Below are 13285 nucleotides of genomic sequence, written 5' to 3' on the forward strand. Positions count from 1 at the left end.
TATTTTTGTGAACAGAAAAGGAAGGACTGAGCAGTTCAGTCAGGCAATCTCCCTCGCATGCTGGTAGAACAGAGAAAAGGAAATACCCTGTTCTCCTGAAATCCCTAGGACTGATAGATGATTAGGTAGCCACTGTCAGGGTGATAAAACTACAGGTAAGGAGATTCATTTTATTGTTTTACATACATATTTCAGTCTATTATATTTTTAGTCTAGTTATACTTTTGCAGTGTTGGTTCACCTACTTCATGCATCGCTGAAGCCCTTGCCAATTCTGATAAGATACAGGGAATACACTGAGCAGCTTAATTAGTCAGGGGTCTGGCATATCTGAACTATGCAAATCATTATAAATGCTTATTTGGAATGATCTTTTTTCACGTGCATCATTTTTTCATCCTGCTATTATGCTATGTTAGCACTTGCCTGCCTTATTTTTATATTTAGCTAGCAAAATTTAACTTGCTTGCTTCTCTTTTCTTGTTCTGTTATTGTTCTCAGTCTGTTGACCTAACACGACTACAACTTCTACAGCTTCCCTCTTAAAAATCAAACATAGTGGAAAAACAAACTCTTCATCATTAACATATTTTATATTGGCAACCTATAAAAGATCTTATTTAGAGTCCAGTACCAAATCCAGTCTTGGGAAAATTTGGTTTGTGTAGATGGGGAAAAGAAGCCTTTCCATTTGTTAAACTTGGTTAAGTATTTCCTTGGTTAAATATTTTTCACCCTTATGAAATTCAACATTTCACACCTTTTCTTGTTTTTCTGTTCAAAAGTTACCTGTGTGGATGTGCGCATGCACATACACATACATGCACCCACACAGTTCATTGCAAGTCTGCTTGTACATTGCAAGTTTTGTTTCTGTTCTGTCAATATACTAAATTTAATTTAAAAAGGATCATCAGACCTCTGGTTGCATTCAGCTGAAAGGTATCAGTAGCTTTTTCTACCCCAGTGTCATTGCTTTGATTGGCAAAAACGGTATACCTCCTTGTCATGAATTTAAATTCACTAACTTGTTTGGCAGACTTTAATTTGAATTCACTAACTGTAATAGGCAAAACTAACAAGTTTTTGTCAATTAGAAAACCAGCCATTTTTCTAACAGGAGCTTTGGTTGGATCTTTTTTTTTAATGAACAATTACAAACATTTAGTAAACTTTAAGGTATTTATTTGTATTAATACCAGAGAATGCCTCAAATGATGATGATTAAAGTTACAAAAACACTTTCTTCTGGAGATAAATACATGCACTGTTGTCATGTTACTGATTTAATTTTTGAATAATACTCTAAAACATGTAATAATTACCAAAAAATCTTAGTAATCCAAGAACACATTTTTAGGAGGAGGAAACTTCTATGCATTCTGTTATACTAGAGTGACTTCCTAGTTAAAAGGTATCATTTCTTCTCCAGGAAAAAGATTCTTCTCAGCACAGCCCACAGATAGAAAGACTGATTAAAAACAAAACCAACATGAGCAAAGAGATGGATAATGCGACTGCATCTCCTGAACCTTGTGCACCAAAGAAAAATATTGCAATTACAGAAAGTCTAGATGAAAAAGCAGAAGCAATTTGCTCAGCCTTGAGCAAACCTCTACAGAAAAAGAAAGTTCACCTACAGAACACAGAAAACGTGCAAGAAGACAACATCTCTCTCAACTCAACTGAACATATTCACCAAACCAAATCTGTTCTGATGGCAGCGACAGTCCAGAACATAGAAGCTAGCATTGCTCATGCCTCTATAGAGAATCCATTAAGTTGTACAGCTACAGTTTTGCAAGTCGCAGATCCTGAATACTTGGATTCATCTTTAAAATTTCAAAACACAGTTGGAACAGTTGCTGATTATCCAACTGAACACCCCAACTCACATATGGCAGGCTGTTCTGTGGAAGTACGGCCATCAAGTGAAAACGCAGTTTTATTCAGTACAATCACACAAACTATTGAACAGCTTAATGGAAATGAAGAATCTGTTATTGCTATCATTGTACCAGCTGAGAGTTCAAAAGAGTCTGAGATGGTAAATACTTCTTTCATGCCTATTAAACAGGAGTTCATTGACATGGAAGAAATAGAAACTGAAAAATCTGTATATATAAGCAATTATGGGGGAACTGAAGTATTACAAACTGAGCATTCTTATTGCAAACAAGACATAGACAGAGATCATCTTTGGCAAAAAATTGCAAAGCTGCATTCTAAGATAACACTCCTTGAAATGCAGGAGATAAAAACTTTAGGCAGGCTCAGGTCCCTGGAAGCTCTTATTGGACAGCTAAAGCAGGAAAATCTTCTTTCAGAAGAAAAGCTCAAGATTGTAGAAAACTGCTTCACAACATTTGAAGTGACTATGATACAATAAAAGCTTTAAATGGCATTGCTTCATCATGGCATTTCTCAGCCTCTTTGACTATCCTTCTGTATAAAGTAACCCTAGTTTCTATGATATTTTAATGATAAAATTCAAAAGTACTTGTGTAACAGGTTCTTAAGAGTTATGTCACCCACTCAACCAAAGCCTAGTGATAAGCTATTGCCCACAAACATGAGTCATAGCCAAACAAATTTAAATGAAATTATTTGAAATACAAAGTGGAATAAAAATTAGGGAAACTTTCCCAGATGCAAGCTTATCTGAAATATGTACGTCTTAGTTTAGACAACTGTGCAAGTTAAGTTGTAAGCACAGCTGTGTAGGACAAACAATAATACAGGAGTAACTCAACTTGCCCCATTCTTCACACCGGTAGAAACTGGTTAGAGTTACTGCTTCTTCAGCATTGTTCATTGAGGCCATAGTTGCCATTTATCTCCTCTTTCATCATTAATTCTAGTGGCTTTTTGTACAGCTCGACCTGATTAAAATGTATGTTTCTATAATAAATGCAGTTTGTCCTCTCATTTAGTAAGCATATTGTTTCTAATAGTCCTCTCTTCTCCAGTATGAATGTTCTTAATTGAACTTCTTCATCAACGGGGTACAGCTATTTTTCAGAAAGCTGGGATATATGTAGCCCAATTCAAATGATGGTGTCTTAGCTTGTAAAAGACAAAGTTTGAAATGTGTGAAATAGGTATTTAGTGGCAAGAAGACTTTTTCAACCCTCTTTTCCAACACAAAGCAGGATTCTTTCATCCTTAAGTTGAGTAATATTTTATTAGTAGATTGAAGAAGAGAAGACTTATTTGTAGAAAAAGCTATTTGTGAGTGGGGGTGGTACAGCCTGGTTCAGAGTTCTCTTTTTACCTTACTTTTCAGGAATAGACTTCTGAAACTGGGGAGTATTTAACACTGCTTGATTGCTCTGATTCTGATTACAGCACAATGATGAGAGAACAGAAAAAATGCTGAGTTGCTGTTGATTACCCAGGGAAATCATAATTCACATCTAAGCTTAGATTTTTAAAGCTATTTAGGGGTTGTTCCACTAAGCATTGTGATGCTTAACTGACTACGGTTCCTAACTTTCATCTTCAAAAGTGACTTGATTACATTTTCTTGAGTACATTTATGGGAAAGAACTTCTTGTTTCAATATCTACGGAGTGAAAATGAAAGCGGGTTGGGCAACTTTGTTAGCCCAGCATATGCAGTTACCTCCTTTCAGTCTTCCTGATTGACTGGGTGATACTTTTATGTCAAATTAAACCTCTTAAATACCTGTAAATTATTGTTGTCTTCCCCCTTCACACCATCTTTCTGTATGTTTCCTACTTAGCTAGGTTTTGAATCATATGTCTCACTATTCTGCTGAAATGTATGCCAGTGAGGCTGCTGCTGTTGACAGAGCTATGTAGCTTTCATGGAGGAGTATCACAGTGCTTCCCTTGCAGTATCTTAAGCTTCCCTTGGCTATAGGTTTACTAGGCTGTATGCTCAGATCTCTGTGTGCTCTTAACTTTGTGTCTCAGTAAGTTGCAGTGCTGTCTCTTTCCTGGGCCTCTGGCACATTTCCTGGGAACAAGCTGTCCATGAGGTCCCAGAAATGGATCTTACAGTGCAGTTGGCTTGAGCTCCCAGGAGTACTGCTGACTTCCTAGAAGCCTGAGAAAACTTGTTCCCAGAGCTTTAGCTTTGGATACCTTTTGGTTTGTCAATAACCTTTTCAAGGGCATGTGAAAGGTGAAGCAAACTGACACTCAATTTGTAATCTCATTTACTCTTTCTTTTAGCTGGCCCCCCCAAAATACAAAACCAAGCAAAATAATAATGCCTTCATGTGTTTTCTTCCTTCATTTCCTCACTGCATTTGAGTAAACTGTAAGCTTAGGTAGTAGTTCTAATATTTCATTGCACTTCCTTCCTCTCTCTCTATAATTACAGGTGAGAAACTGTCTTTGGTGGGGATACTTTGACCAGCCCTATTCATTCATTAACATTTCCCAATTGGTGCTCTGATCACTGAGAATAGGAATTGAGCAACGGATCTGAAATACTGGTTTGGCTTGGGTAGTTCTGTCTATGGGAGCTCTTATGTGATCAGAGTCCTATCAAGGTTTTGCCACTGTCTGTTGTTAGCTTTGTGTTACCACCCATTAGTTCAACATGAACATTAAAGGACAACTGAGCAGGTAAACAAGCCCTATAACTGAAAATGGAATTTGCAGACTGAAATACAGGTACATAAAATGTACCTCTATCAAACAGAATTAAGGAGAGATTTGTAAACTGACTCCTCAGATCATAAGAAAGCAGTTTTTCTAACTTGTTTTAATTTCTAGAGTCTTGGTAACATGGTAATACTATAATCCAGTATGAAGAGAGATTACTCTGAACACCTGAAACAAACCTTCATGAGTCAGACCCTGTATAGCAGCATGGATCATCAATGGCTTGCAAATGTGGAAAGAAACAATTGTGAGAGTTTGTATAGATGAATGGGAGGCAGGTTGCAGCAATGCCAGGGACCTGAGAGCACTGAAGCAGCTTTCTAACTAGGAAAGAAAAGTCTTTCAGAAGTACCAGAACTAATCCCATATACCAGTGGTTATGATCATATCCCTGTGCTAATAGAATCAGCTTTTGCTAGTTGAGTAGTGGTTATTTCAAATGCCAATAAACACAAAACCTTAGGGTTGTGAAGTCTGGGTTAGTCATATGTTGCATGTATGATTAACATTTTCCAAAGCTAGCCAAACTGGTTATTCTGTATTGGGGAAGAAAAGGAGATAAGGTAGAAGGAGAATATTTGGAGATAATCATAGACCTGTAATGGGCATACCAGAAGGGAACTGCTATGATTGGATGATTTATGCCAGATTTGTTAAGTAGCAAGAAAACAACAATGCACAGCTCTGGTAAGATTACCTCAGGCAGAAGTAGATTAACCAACAGGCCAAGTCATCTTACTAAAGAGGCATTACAAACACTAATTGCATCCTAGAACTTTGTATTAGTTTAACTTGTGTTTTAAAATAATGTGCATTGTAATTGCTACTAATTGTCACTATTGGATTGATATGTTTAACATTTTAAACTGGTATATCAGGCTTAATTGTGAGTTGTTACGTGTGTTTGTTTAGGGAGGGTTTGTGTTTGTTCTTGGGACAAATCAGCTAAAAATACCTTACTAAACATTTTATACTTTGAAGCATGTACTCTAATTGCATTTATCTTAGCTTTTGGAAATTATGCTTTTTCACAAGATTACACATTCACAATTCAGCTTGAGCCCTGTCCACATTCCATGCAGATGAGATCAGGTGTTTAGATTAGCAACATCTACTGGGCCAGAGTCCCTGGTATGTTCCTTTTCTTAGAGACTGTAGGGTGAGGCAGGTCAAATCATCCTCCAGTTCCTTCCGTTTGCTGCTCTGCGTTCTGTAATAGTGGTAGAAGTAGTTGTTTTATGGTTAGTCTTTTGCTTCTTTGACAGAAATAATTGTCATATTTAGCAGTGAAATCCCCAGGTGTTACCAAATTTGCCCATTACTTTGGGGTGTGCTCATTTATTAGGAATAGTTTCTAGGGTCTTGGTGATTCTGTCAATGTGCTGCTTGTGTTACTATACGGAGCTGTATTTCTCCCTTCTGCAAGCCCTCACCCCCAGTGGAGCTATCTTGCAGGACTCAATCTCAATGGGACTGGGTTCCTCCAGTCACCAAATCAGTCATACACACAAACACACACAAATTAACGTGACACGCCTGACCTGGCCGGGCTAATCAGCATGGACAGGCTGACACCCTCATATGCCAAGAATCAGTTCATAAGAGCAACAATAAAATGCAGTCAGACACAAGCACACAGGTAAACAGAATCCCTCTGAATCCGGCTGGGTGTCCAGCTGACACCCTCATGGGCCAGCATTCAGTTCATAAGGGCACGTCTGAGTCAAACTGGGTCAATCAGCCTATACAAGCTGATCCCCTTATGTGTTTCAAACTCAGCATGTCCCAATCTTTGGCCTCTTGATGAGCAGACCCCACAATAATTTGGGCTTCACAGGGATCTTTAGCATAGGTAAAAGAAGCGTTGCTGCAGAGCACGGGAGGAAAGAGAAGCAGAGAAGGAAAAATATATCCAATTACTACCAGTTTGACTATAAAAGTTATTTATTGCTAAGCATATGAAATATATAATAGTACTAGTAGTAATAGACATGCAAAAGAAAAACAAACACCAACAATGACAATACTACCCTAGTTTCACTAAGTATTTGGGGAAACTTAGCTCAAGCTTAACTGATACAGTTCAGGTTCAGAAGTTTATGCCTAGAAAGAAGACAGAGAACGCTGGGATCTCACCTAGTCCACGGTACTCAGGCTGCAAAGCTGACAGGCACAGTCTGTAGCACAGTCCTTGAAGGGAGAGATGATCTGTTCTTCCAGCGTCCCAAGAACGACAGGGGATGGTGTCAGCACAGGGGTTTTCTTCTTCTCCTTCTTTCCTCCTGCTTCTACTTCTTTTCCTTCCTTTTCCTCTTCCTCTTCTCCCTCTAGCAGCACACACACTTACAGATTTTTATACCCTCAGTTCAGCTGCTTCGAAGCACCCTCAGTAGTGTAAATCATTGTCTTTTCTATTGACAAGGGGTTATCTGGTTTGGACCATCTCAGGAAACTGATTGATAATCAGGAAACACTTAAGATTAGGGAGTAACCCAAATACTTGGGAGCCAGCTTGAAATTCCTATGGGTGGCAGATATACTGATGGGATATCTCATGGTTTCTTCAGGAACAATAGATAGCTTGCAGCATCAGGATTTTGGATTTTTACTTGTTGTGCACAAGCCTCAGCTTAGCATGACTTTTCCAGATCTTACTATAGTCTTTTAACAGACTTAAAACAATTATTGGGGTGCTCATAACCTTTTGTGGAGAGGACTCCCACCAGTCGTCTCGGGAAAGATATGACAACACCTGGGATTAGGGCTCCAGCAGGCTGGATGCTGTGATGAACCCTTAACCATTGTTCAAATGTTGCCCATACCCCCTCTGACTCGGTCTCTTGCCTCAGCATTCCCTAACCCGGCAACCGAGTTTTAGTCAATCAAGTTTAAATAGGCCTCCCATAGTGGGACCGGGGAATGTACGGCCCGAGATGCCTATTAAACTTAGAGCTGTGTGTGTGTGTCTGGGGGGGGAAAAGTCCTTAGCAAATCCAGATTAGAACATCTGGTGAGGGTCTTAGGTGCGTCTCTCGCTGCATCTTAATCAGTTTCGTTTAGGTAGAGGGAGGGGGGGAGGGGGGGGGGTGAGTCCTTTGTGAGTCAGACAGACTGCATCCTGTACCAGGGTTGCCCGAGAATACAGAGCTGAGACGTAACACAGGGTCCAAAACTTGTCCCCGGGAAGCCACAATGTCACTTAACAAGAGAACCCCAGGTGTCCTTGTTTGAGAGAGGGGCATATTCCTTGGCAATTTTACTTGTGTTATTCCTTCTGTAAGGAAGGGACTACAGACTAGGGTTCCTTGTTCCCTTGAAAGTGTTCTACCCACAGGGCTCCAGTCGTGTTCTAACCCCACTGATTGCGTGCTGCACAATGATAAAATCATGCAGTGAGAACCTACAGCCTGGTGGTTAGGATGCTCATCTGGGATGTGGGATCTGTAGGTCTGAACTCTTCCTGGCTGGGGAGGAGAATTTAAAACTGATGGTCCATCTTTTTGTGTGAGTGCCTCAACTGTTAGGCTGTTATGTAAAAGGGTGGCACTATCTTCCCCTCTGGCTGTTTTTAAAAGAAAAGATGGAACTCTATTCTGTTCTTTGAAAGAATGGATTTCTTCCTAGCTGTGGATCTCAAATAGACAGAGGAACTCAAGTCCTAGGGAGTGTAGGATTTCAGTTGCACCCAGGTCCTTGGTGTTTGCTGTTGGTTAGCTCTTATTTACTCCCAATTCACTGTGCTGTATTGTTTTGCCTCCCATTGAGGTGCATAACTCCTCGTGTACTGCATAGGGAGCCTAGGGGCCTAATTTTAAATTCTGGATTCCAAAGATCAGGACTTTAAATATTACCTTTAACACCTATCTTCTAGGTCTCTCAGTCCTTTATTGGACCTGACTATTACTGACTTTTTTATATTGCTATTATATTTTATGCTTTTTTCTATTGCTTTCATTGGACTGGATTTCTGGTCTCCAACAATGTAAGTTATGAGCTGCCCAAATTAACTCACAGTATTAGAGTTCAAGCAAACTCTGCCTCCAGGTTGACGAATATCCCTATTTCTGAGACTTGTAAGCAGCTATTAGCAGACATTAGTCCTGAGCTTAATCTGTCAAAATGGATGCCCACTTTGGTAGACTAGTCCTGCCTTTGTTTTTTTAAGTAGGATTGCCATTATTATCTGAAAGCCAGCAGATAACTTTGTGTTAAGTCACCAAGAGTAGAATCCATGTGGACAATCACTGCAAGAAGGAATGGTTACTTACTTTACAATAACTGTTGCTCTTCAAGATGCATTGTCTGTATTGATTCTATAATTCACCCTCCTTCCCTGTACCTACATCATCCTATTTTTCTGTAGTTCTGTACTGGAAAAGGACTTGAAGGACTTCTGATCCCACGCTACACACCATGCCCTCTGACACTGGAAGTGCAAGGACATCTAGTGTGCAACTGCTGGCCAAATAATCTGATCTTGCCCAAATGTAGGTCACCAAAAATGAACTCTACATAAACAGCACATTTCAGAAGGCTGCAGTTATACAAAGTAGGTAACTGATCTTCCCTGGAAGCCTCCAACAGAATGTTATAGGCCATTAGCTTTATAAAAATGAAATTTACCCACAGGCATTCTTAGTGGAAATGTTGCAACTATGGCCCCTGGCAGCTGTTCATTTAAAGGCGTGATGGTATCTGATCCCTGATGCCAAAAATTATGCCTCCTGCAATGCTACACCTGCATGGCATGAATATATAATTGTTGGGATGAGGGATCAGACCCAAATTGTGCCTGTGAGAGGGGAGGCAGGAGCCCCCCCAGCATGGCCCGGACCCCTGATCAGTGTGCCCTGGCACTTACAAGCAGCAGCTGGGAGGAGAAGAGGCACGGATGCAGGCTCAGCAGTTTCGCAGCTGCCTGAGCCTGCATATTGGCGAGGGCTGGGGGCATGGCTCCCGAGCAGCGCGGGCTGCTCAGAAGACAGCAGGGGAACCAGCTGGCGGTGAGCTGGGGAGAAAGGAGGAGAGCACCAGCTGGGAGATGCCCACTCTGGAGCCGGAAGGCTCCAGCTCCAGCCACCTGGGGAAGGAGCCAGCCATCCACCGGGGGACCTCGACGGGTGAGACAGAAGGCAGGGAGCCCCGTGGAAGGGCAGCAACCAGGAGGGATGCCGCTGGGGAGCGGCAGGGCTTCAACCAGGAGCCCAGGCACTATGGCTGAGGGCGGACCCTCAAGCCCACAGCCATCCTCAGACAGCCCCAGGGGGGGCAGAGCACGGAGGAACACGAGCCCCCAGAAGGGGGAGAGAGGTGACACTGGTGAGAAGGACCAGGACGACGGGGCCGGGCTCCAGGGTGGGAATGCCAAAGAGCTGGTAGGAATGGGGTACAAGGTCACCCCCAGTACCCACACCTACTAGAGGAGAGGGGATGCATAAGTTCCCTGAGGGGATGAAAGGGGCCCCGAAAGAGAGACGATCTCGGAAGCTCCACCAGCAGGAGCCGGTGTTTGCAGTTGAGTTACAGTTGACCCCGGCTGGGGCAAGTTTATTTCTTAGAAGGGGAGAAACCAGCCCGAAGACAAGGGGTGGACCCCTGAAGGTAAATAGCCAGGAAGACCCAGCCCTTTCAAGGCGGGCAGCATGGGGAAGACCTGCGGGGAGCTGCATCTACCCAGGCCGAGGACGTGGTAAGGGTGGGGTAAAGGGGAGGTTTGGAGCCCTATGAAGACACCCTCAGGGTTGAGACCCCTCTGGGCCCCCAACAGGGAACTGCCTCCCCAACAATAACATTGAAGATGTGGCAGGCGAGAAAGGGGCAGCGCCAAGACCATCTAGGTGGCACCGGAATAGGGCTTCACCCTGACGTTGCTGGGGGACAGGGCACCGACAAAGAGGTCCCCAAAGCCTTACAACACTTACCAGCAACAGTTCCGTACTTTATCAGATCCTGGACTCCCTTGCATAAGCAAGGTGAAAGCCAGGTGCCCAACAATCAACTGATCATCAGTCCTGCAGGCACCACACCAGAGCAAGTTCTGTATCCCACTGTGATTCCCTGATCCATCTGGCCAGGGATGTTTAGCACAGGGTTTAAATTCCCCGGTGGGAGGAAGCGTTTGCTCCCCTGTGCTGGGCTGCCATGCCAGAGATGATCAGCATGAGATTTAAAGTCCCCAGTGGGGGAAGCCTGACTGACAGCTGATTGTCAACTATCAGTCACATGTTAAGTGCAAAGTGCCTATACAAATGTGCCATAAACGTGTTCTACTTAAGAAGTGGATTATGTTTATGGGTCGTTTCCGATTTTATGGCACCTTAGGTTGGGTGCACACATAACACACTTTCTTTTTATGCCACTATTAATACATTACATTAATTTTGGCATAAACATAATGTTTAAGTGGCAGAGGGATCCTATCACTCTTTAAACTTTCCCTAATATTGTTTGAAGTACTGAACTATGTCTAGTTCAAATTATGAAGTGGGTCTTCAAATTAACAGTGATCAGTAAAACATTCACAAAGGACTCCTTGATACCAAATTTAATTCATCTGAATAATATTCCCTGCAGGATCATTGGCTGTTTTTGCTTTCAAAGTTCATTATCATTGTCCCTTCGGAGAATAACCAGTTCTCTCTCAAACAGTGTTAAAGAGCTTGCTTTGCAAAACATCTTTATTGTCCGTTTATAGTACATTAACTCTAAAAGAACTATCTGGTTTTTAGAAAACCTAGAAATAATGTGTTCACTTTTATTTCTATTGGAAATCCCTGAGTAGTAATCTGAGAAGCCTGTAACCAAATCTGTTAATCTCCATCCTGCCAAACCAAGAGTAGGAAGAGATACTGAATCCTCCACCAATCTGTACATGCAACTTGCTCACGTACTAATAGCTTTAAAAAAGATTTAGTTAAACTTGTGGGTGGACGCTTACATTGTTTTGCAGCTGGCACTCATCAATTTAGCTTAATTCTAAATTTATATACAGGGACCAAGAGCTACCTCAGAGCAATGATCTTAAGAGCAGCAGACCAATAGTACATGATCCTGCCTTCTACAGCAGTCAGTATCAGCTACTTCAGAAAAAAGGGTAAGTAACCCTATTGCAGGTAATTATGGGATGCCCTGCTTCCAGGGTCTAGTTCCTTCATCGCCACAAGCAAGAGATTTCTGCACCCAGAAACGTGAAGGTTTATAGCTTTCCTAAACCTTTTTTGTTTATTTGTTTTGAATATTTATTATTACAGTTACTACCCTTAAAAAATTTGAGTATCCTCTATTCTCTGGTAGAGTAGCTGATTTCAGTGAGAGATTGCCTATTGTTACAAGAAGCTCAGTCAATTGATTCTAAAATTGTTTGAACCCTTGAGGATGAATCATCCATATTTAGGACCTAGATCCAAGGAGTTAGACACCTAAAACATAATTTAGGGTGAATTGAGGCCCCAAAATCCTGCTCAGCCTTAGGAGCACCTAGATAGAGTATAGTGATTGTTTATCTCAATCTTACTCCTTGCTTCTTGTGTATTTCCTGGACCATCACAGCTACAACAACACTCCACACCTACTATTACATAGCCATAATCTTTTTGGCTTTTAAGCTTCCTTTATGTGTGTGTATATTGTTTGTGTGCCTATTTTTACGTAACCCCCTAGCATGGAACATTTGACTAAGGGCATTTGTACATGACATGGGGGTTTAATTCTCCCTAAATAGAAGCGCTTCAATTTAGGGTGAAGTAAACCCCCATGTCATGTACACCCGTGTCCGCCCGATCCTTACCTGCCTTTCTAACAGCAGGAAAGGGAGAGCGAGCTGCTAGCGGGCAGAGAGGTCCCTCAGCTGCAGGAGGAGGGGGGGATGGTGCTTCTCTTCGTGGCAGCAGCGCCCCCCACCCCCCCAGGTGGCACCCTTCCGCAGGCACCTGGCTTGGGCAGTCCTGGGAGGCACTGGGCCCCTGCGCAGCTTAAATAGGCAGGCTCCAGGGTTGAAGGGAGGAGATCAGGCTTGCCACTTTTTTTTTTTCCTTCTTGGAGCCTGCCTACACAGCCCCTGAGCCGCATGGAGCCCAGTGCTTCCCTCTGGCTTTAGGGTACGAAACTAAAACTCCTCGGAGGTGTTTTACTTTGCAGCGCCCCAAAAACATTTGATGCATTCCAAAGTCATTTAAGGTGCATTACACCACCAAATGTGCTACAGCAACTGGAATTAACATGCCATACGCCACCAAATGTGCAGTGCCATTAAAGCAGTGTAAAAGGCATTTAACCCTCTTTAAAAAGTGTCATCTACAAATGCCATCAAAATCACTGGTCAACTTTTCTATGCTCCAAATCAGCTATATTCTGCCTGTCTCGGACGGCCAGGGCCGACTCGAGTTATGCTCGTACGTCAGGGCGGGCTGGTGAATGGAGAGGCAGACACAACTTATTGGTTGTAAAAAACCTTACTTACGCCGCTTGCAATCACGACGCAGGTGGTCCGGTCGTCGGAACAACCACACGAGTTGTTCCAGCTGGCGGGGCCCAAGCCAGTTAATCCGTCCGCAATTCGAAGCCGGCGGGGAAAGGGGTACGTCGGGGTTGCGCTCGGTGACGGGAAGAAAGATCGATAGGTGATCAGTCTATCGATCGGCAGCCGCAAG

The 13285-nt window shown here is 42.5% G+C and overlaps 1 protein-coding gene across 1 annotated transcript; it reads left to right on the top strand.

Moving 5' to 3' along the window:
- Nucleotides 1-136: 136 nt before the first annotated feature.
- LOC102386231 (THAP domain-containing protein 5-like) lies at nucleotides 137-3019 on the top strand. The gene is made up of 2 exons (XM_025208965.1): nucleotides 137-155; nucleotides 1433-3019. Exon 2 carries the CDS (start codon nucleotides 1493-1495, stop codon nucleotides 2387-2389), a length of 897 nt encoding a protein of 298 aa, XP_025064750.1. The 5' UTR covers nucleotides 137-155; nucleotides 1433-1492; the 3' UTR covers nucleotides 2390-3019.
- The last annotated feature ends 10266 nt before the right edge of the window (nucleotides 3020-13285 follow it).

Source organism: Alligator sinensis, unplaced genomic scaffold (assembly GCF_000455745.1).
Source record: "Alligator sinensis unplaced genomic scaffold, ASM45574v1 scaffold297_1, whole genome shotgun sequence".
Classification (NCBI taxonomy): domain Eukaryota; kingdom Metazoa; phylum Chordata; order Crocodylia; family Alligatoridae; genus Alligator; species Alligator sinensis.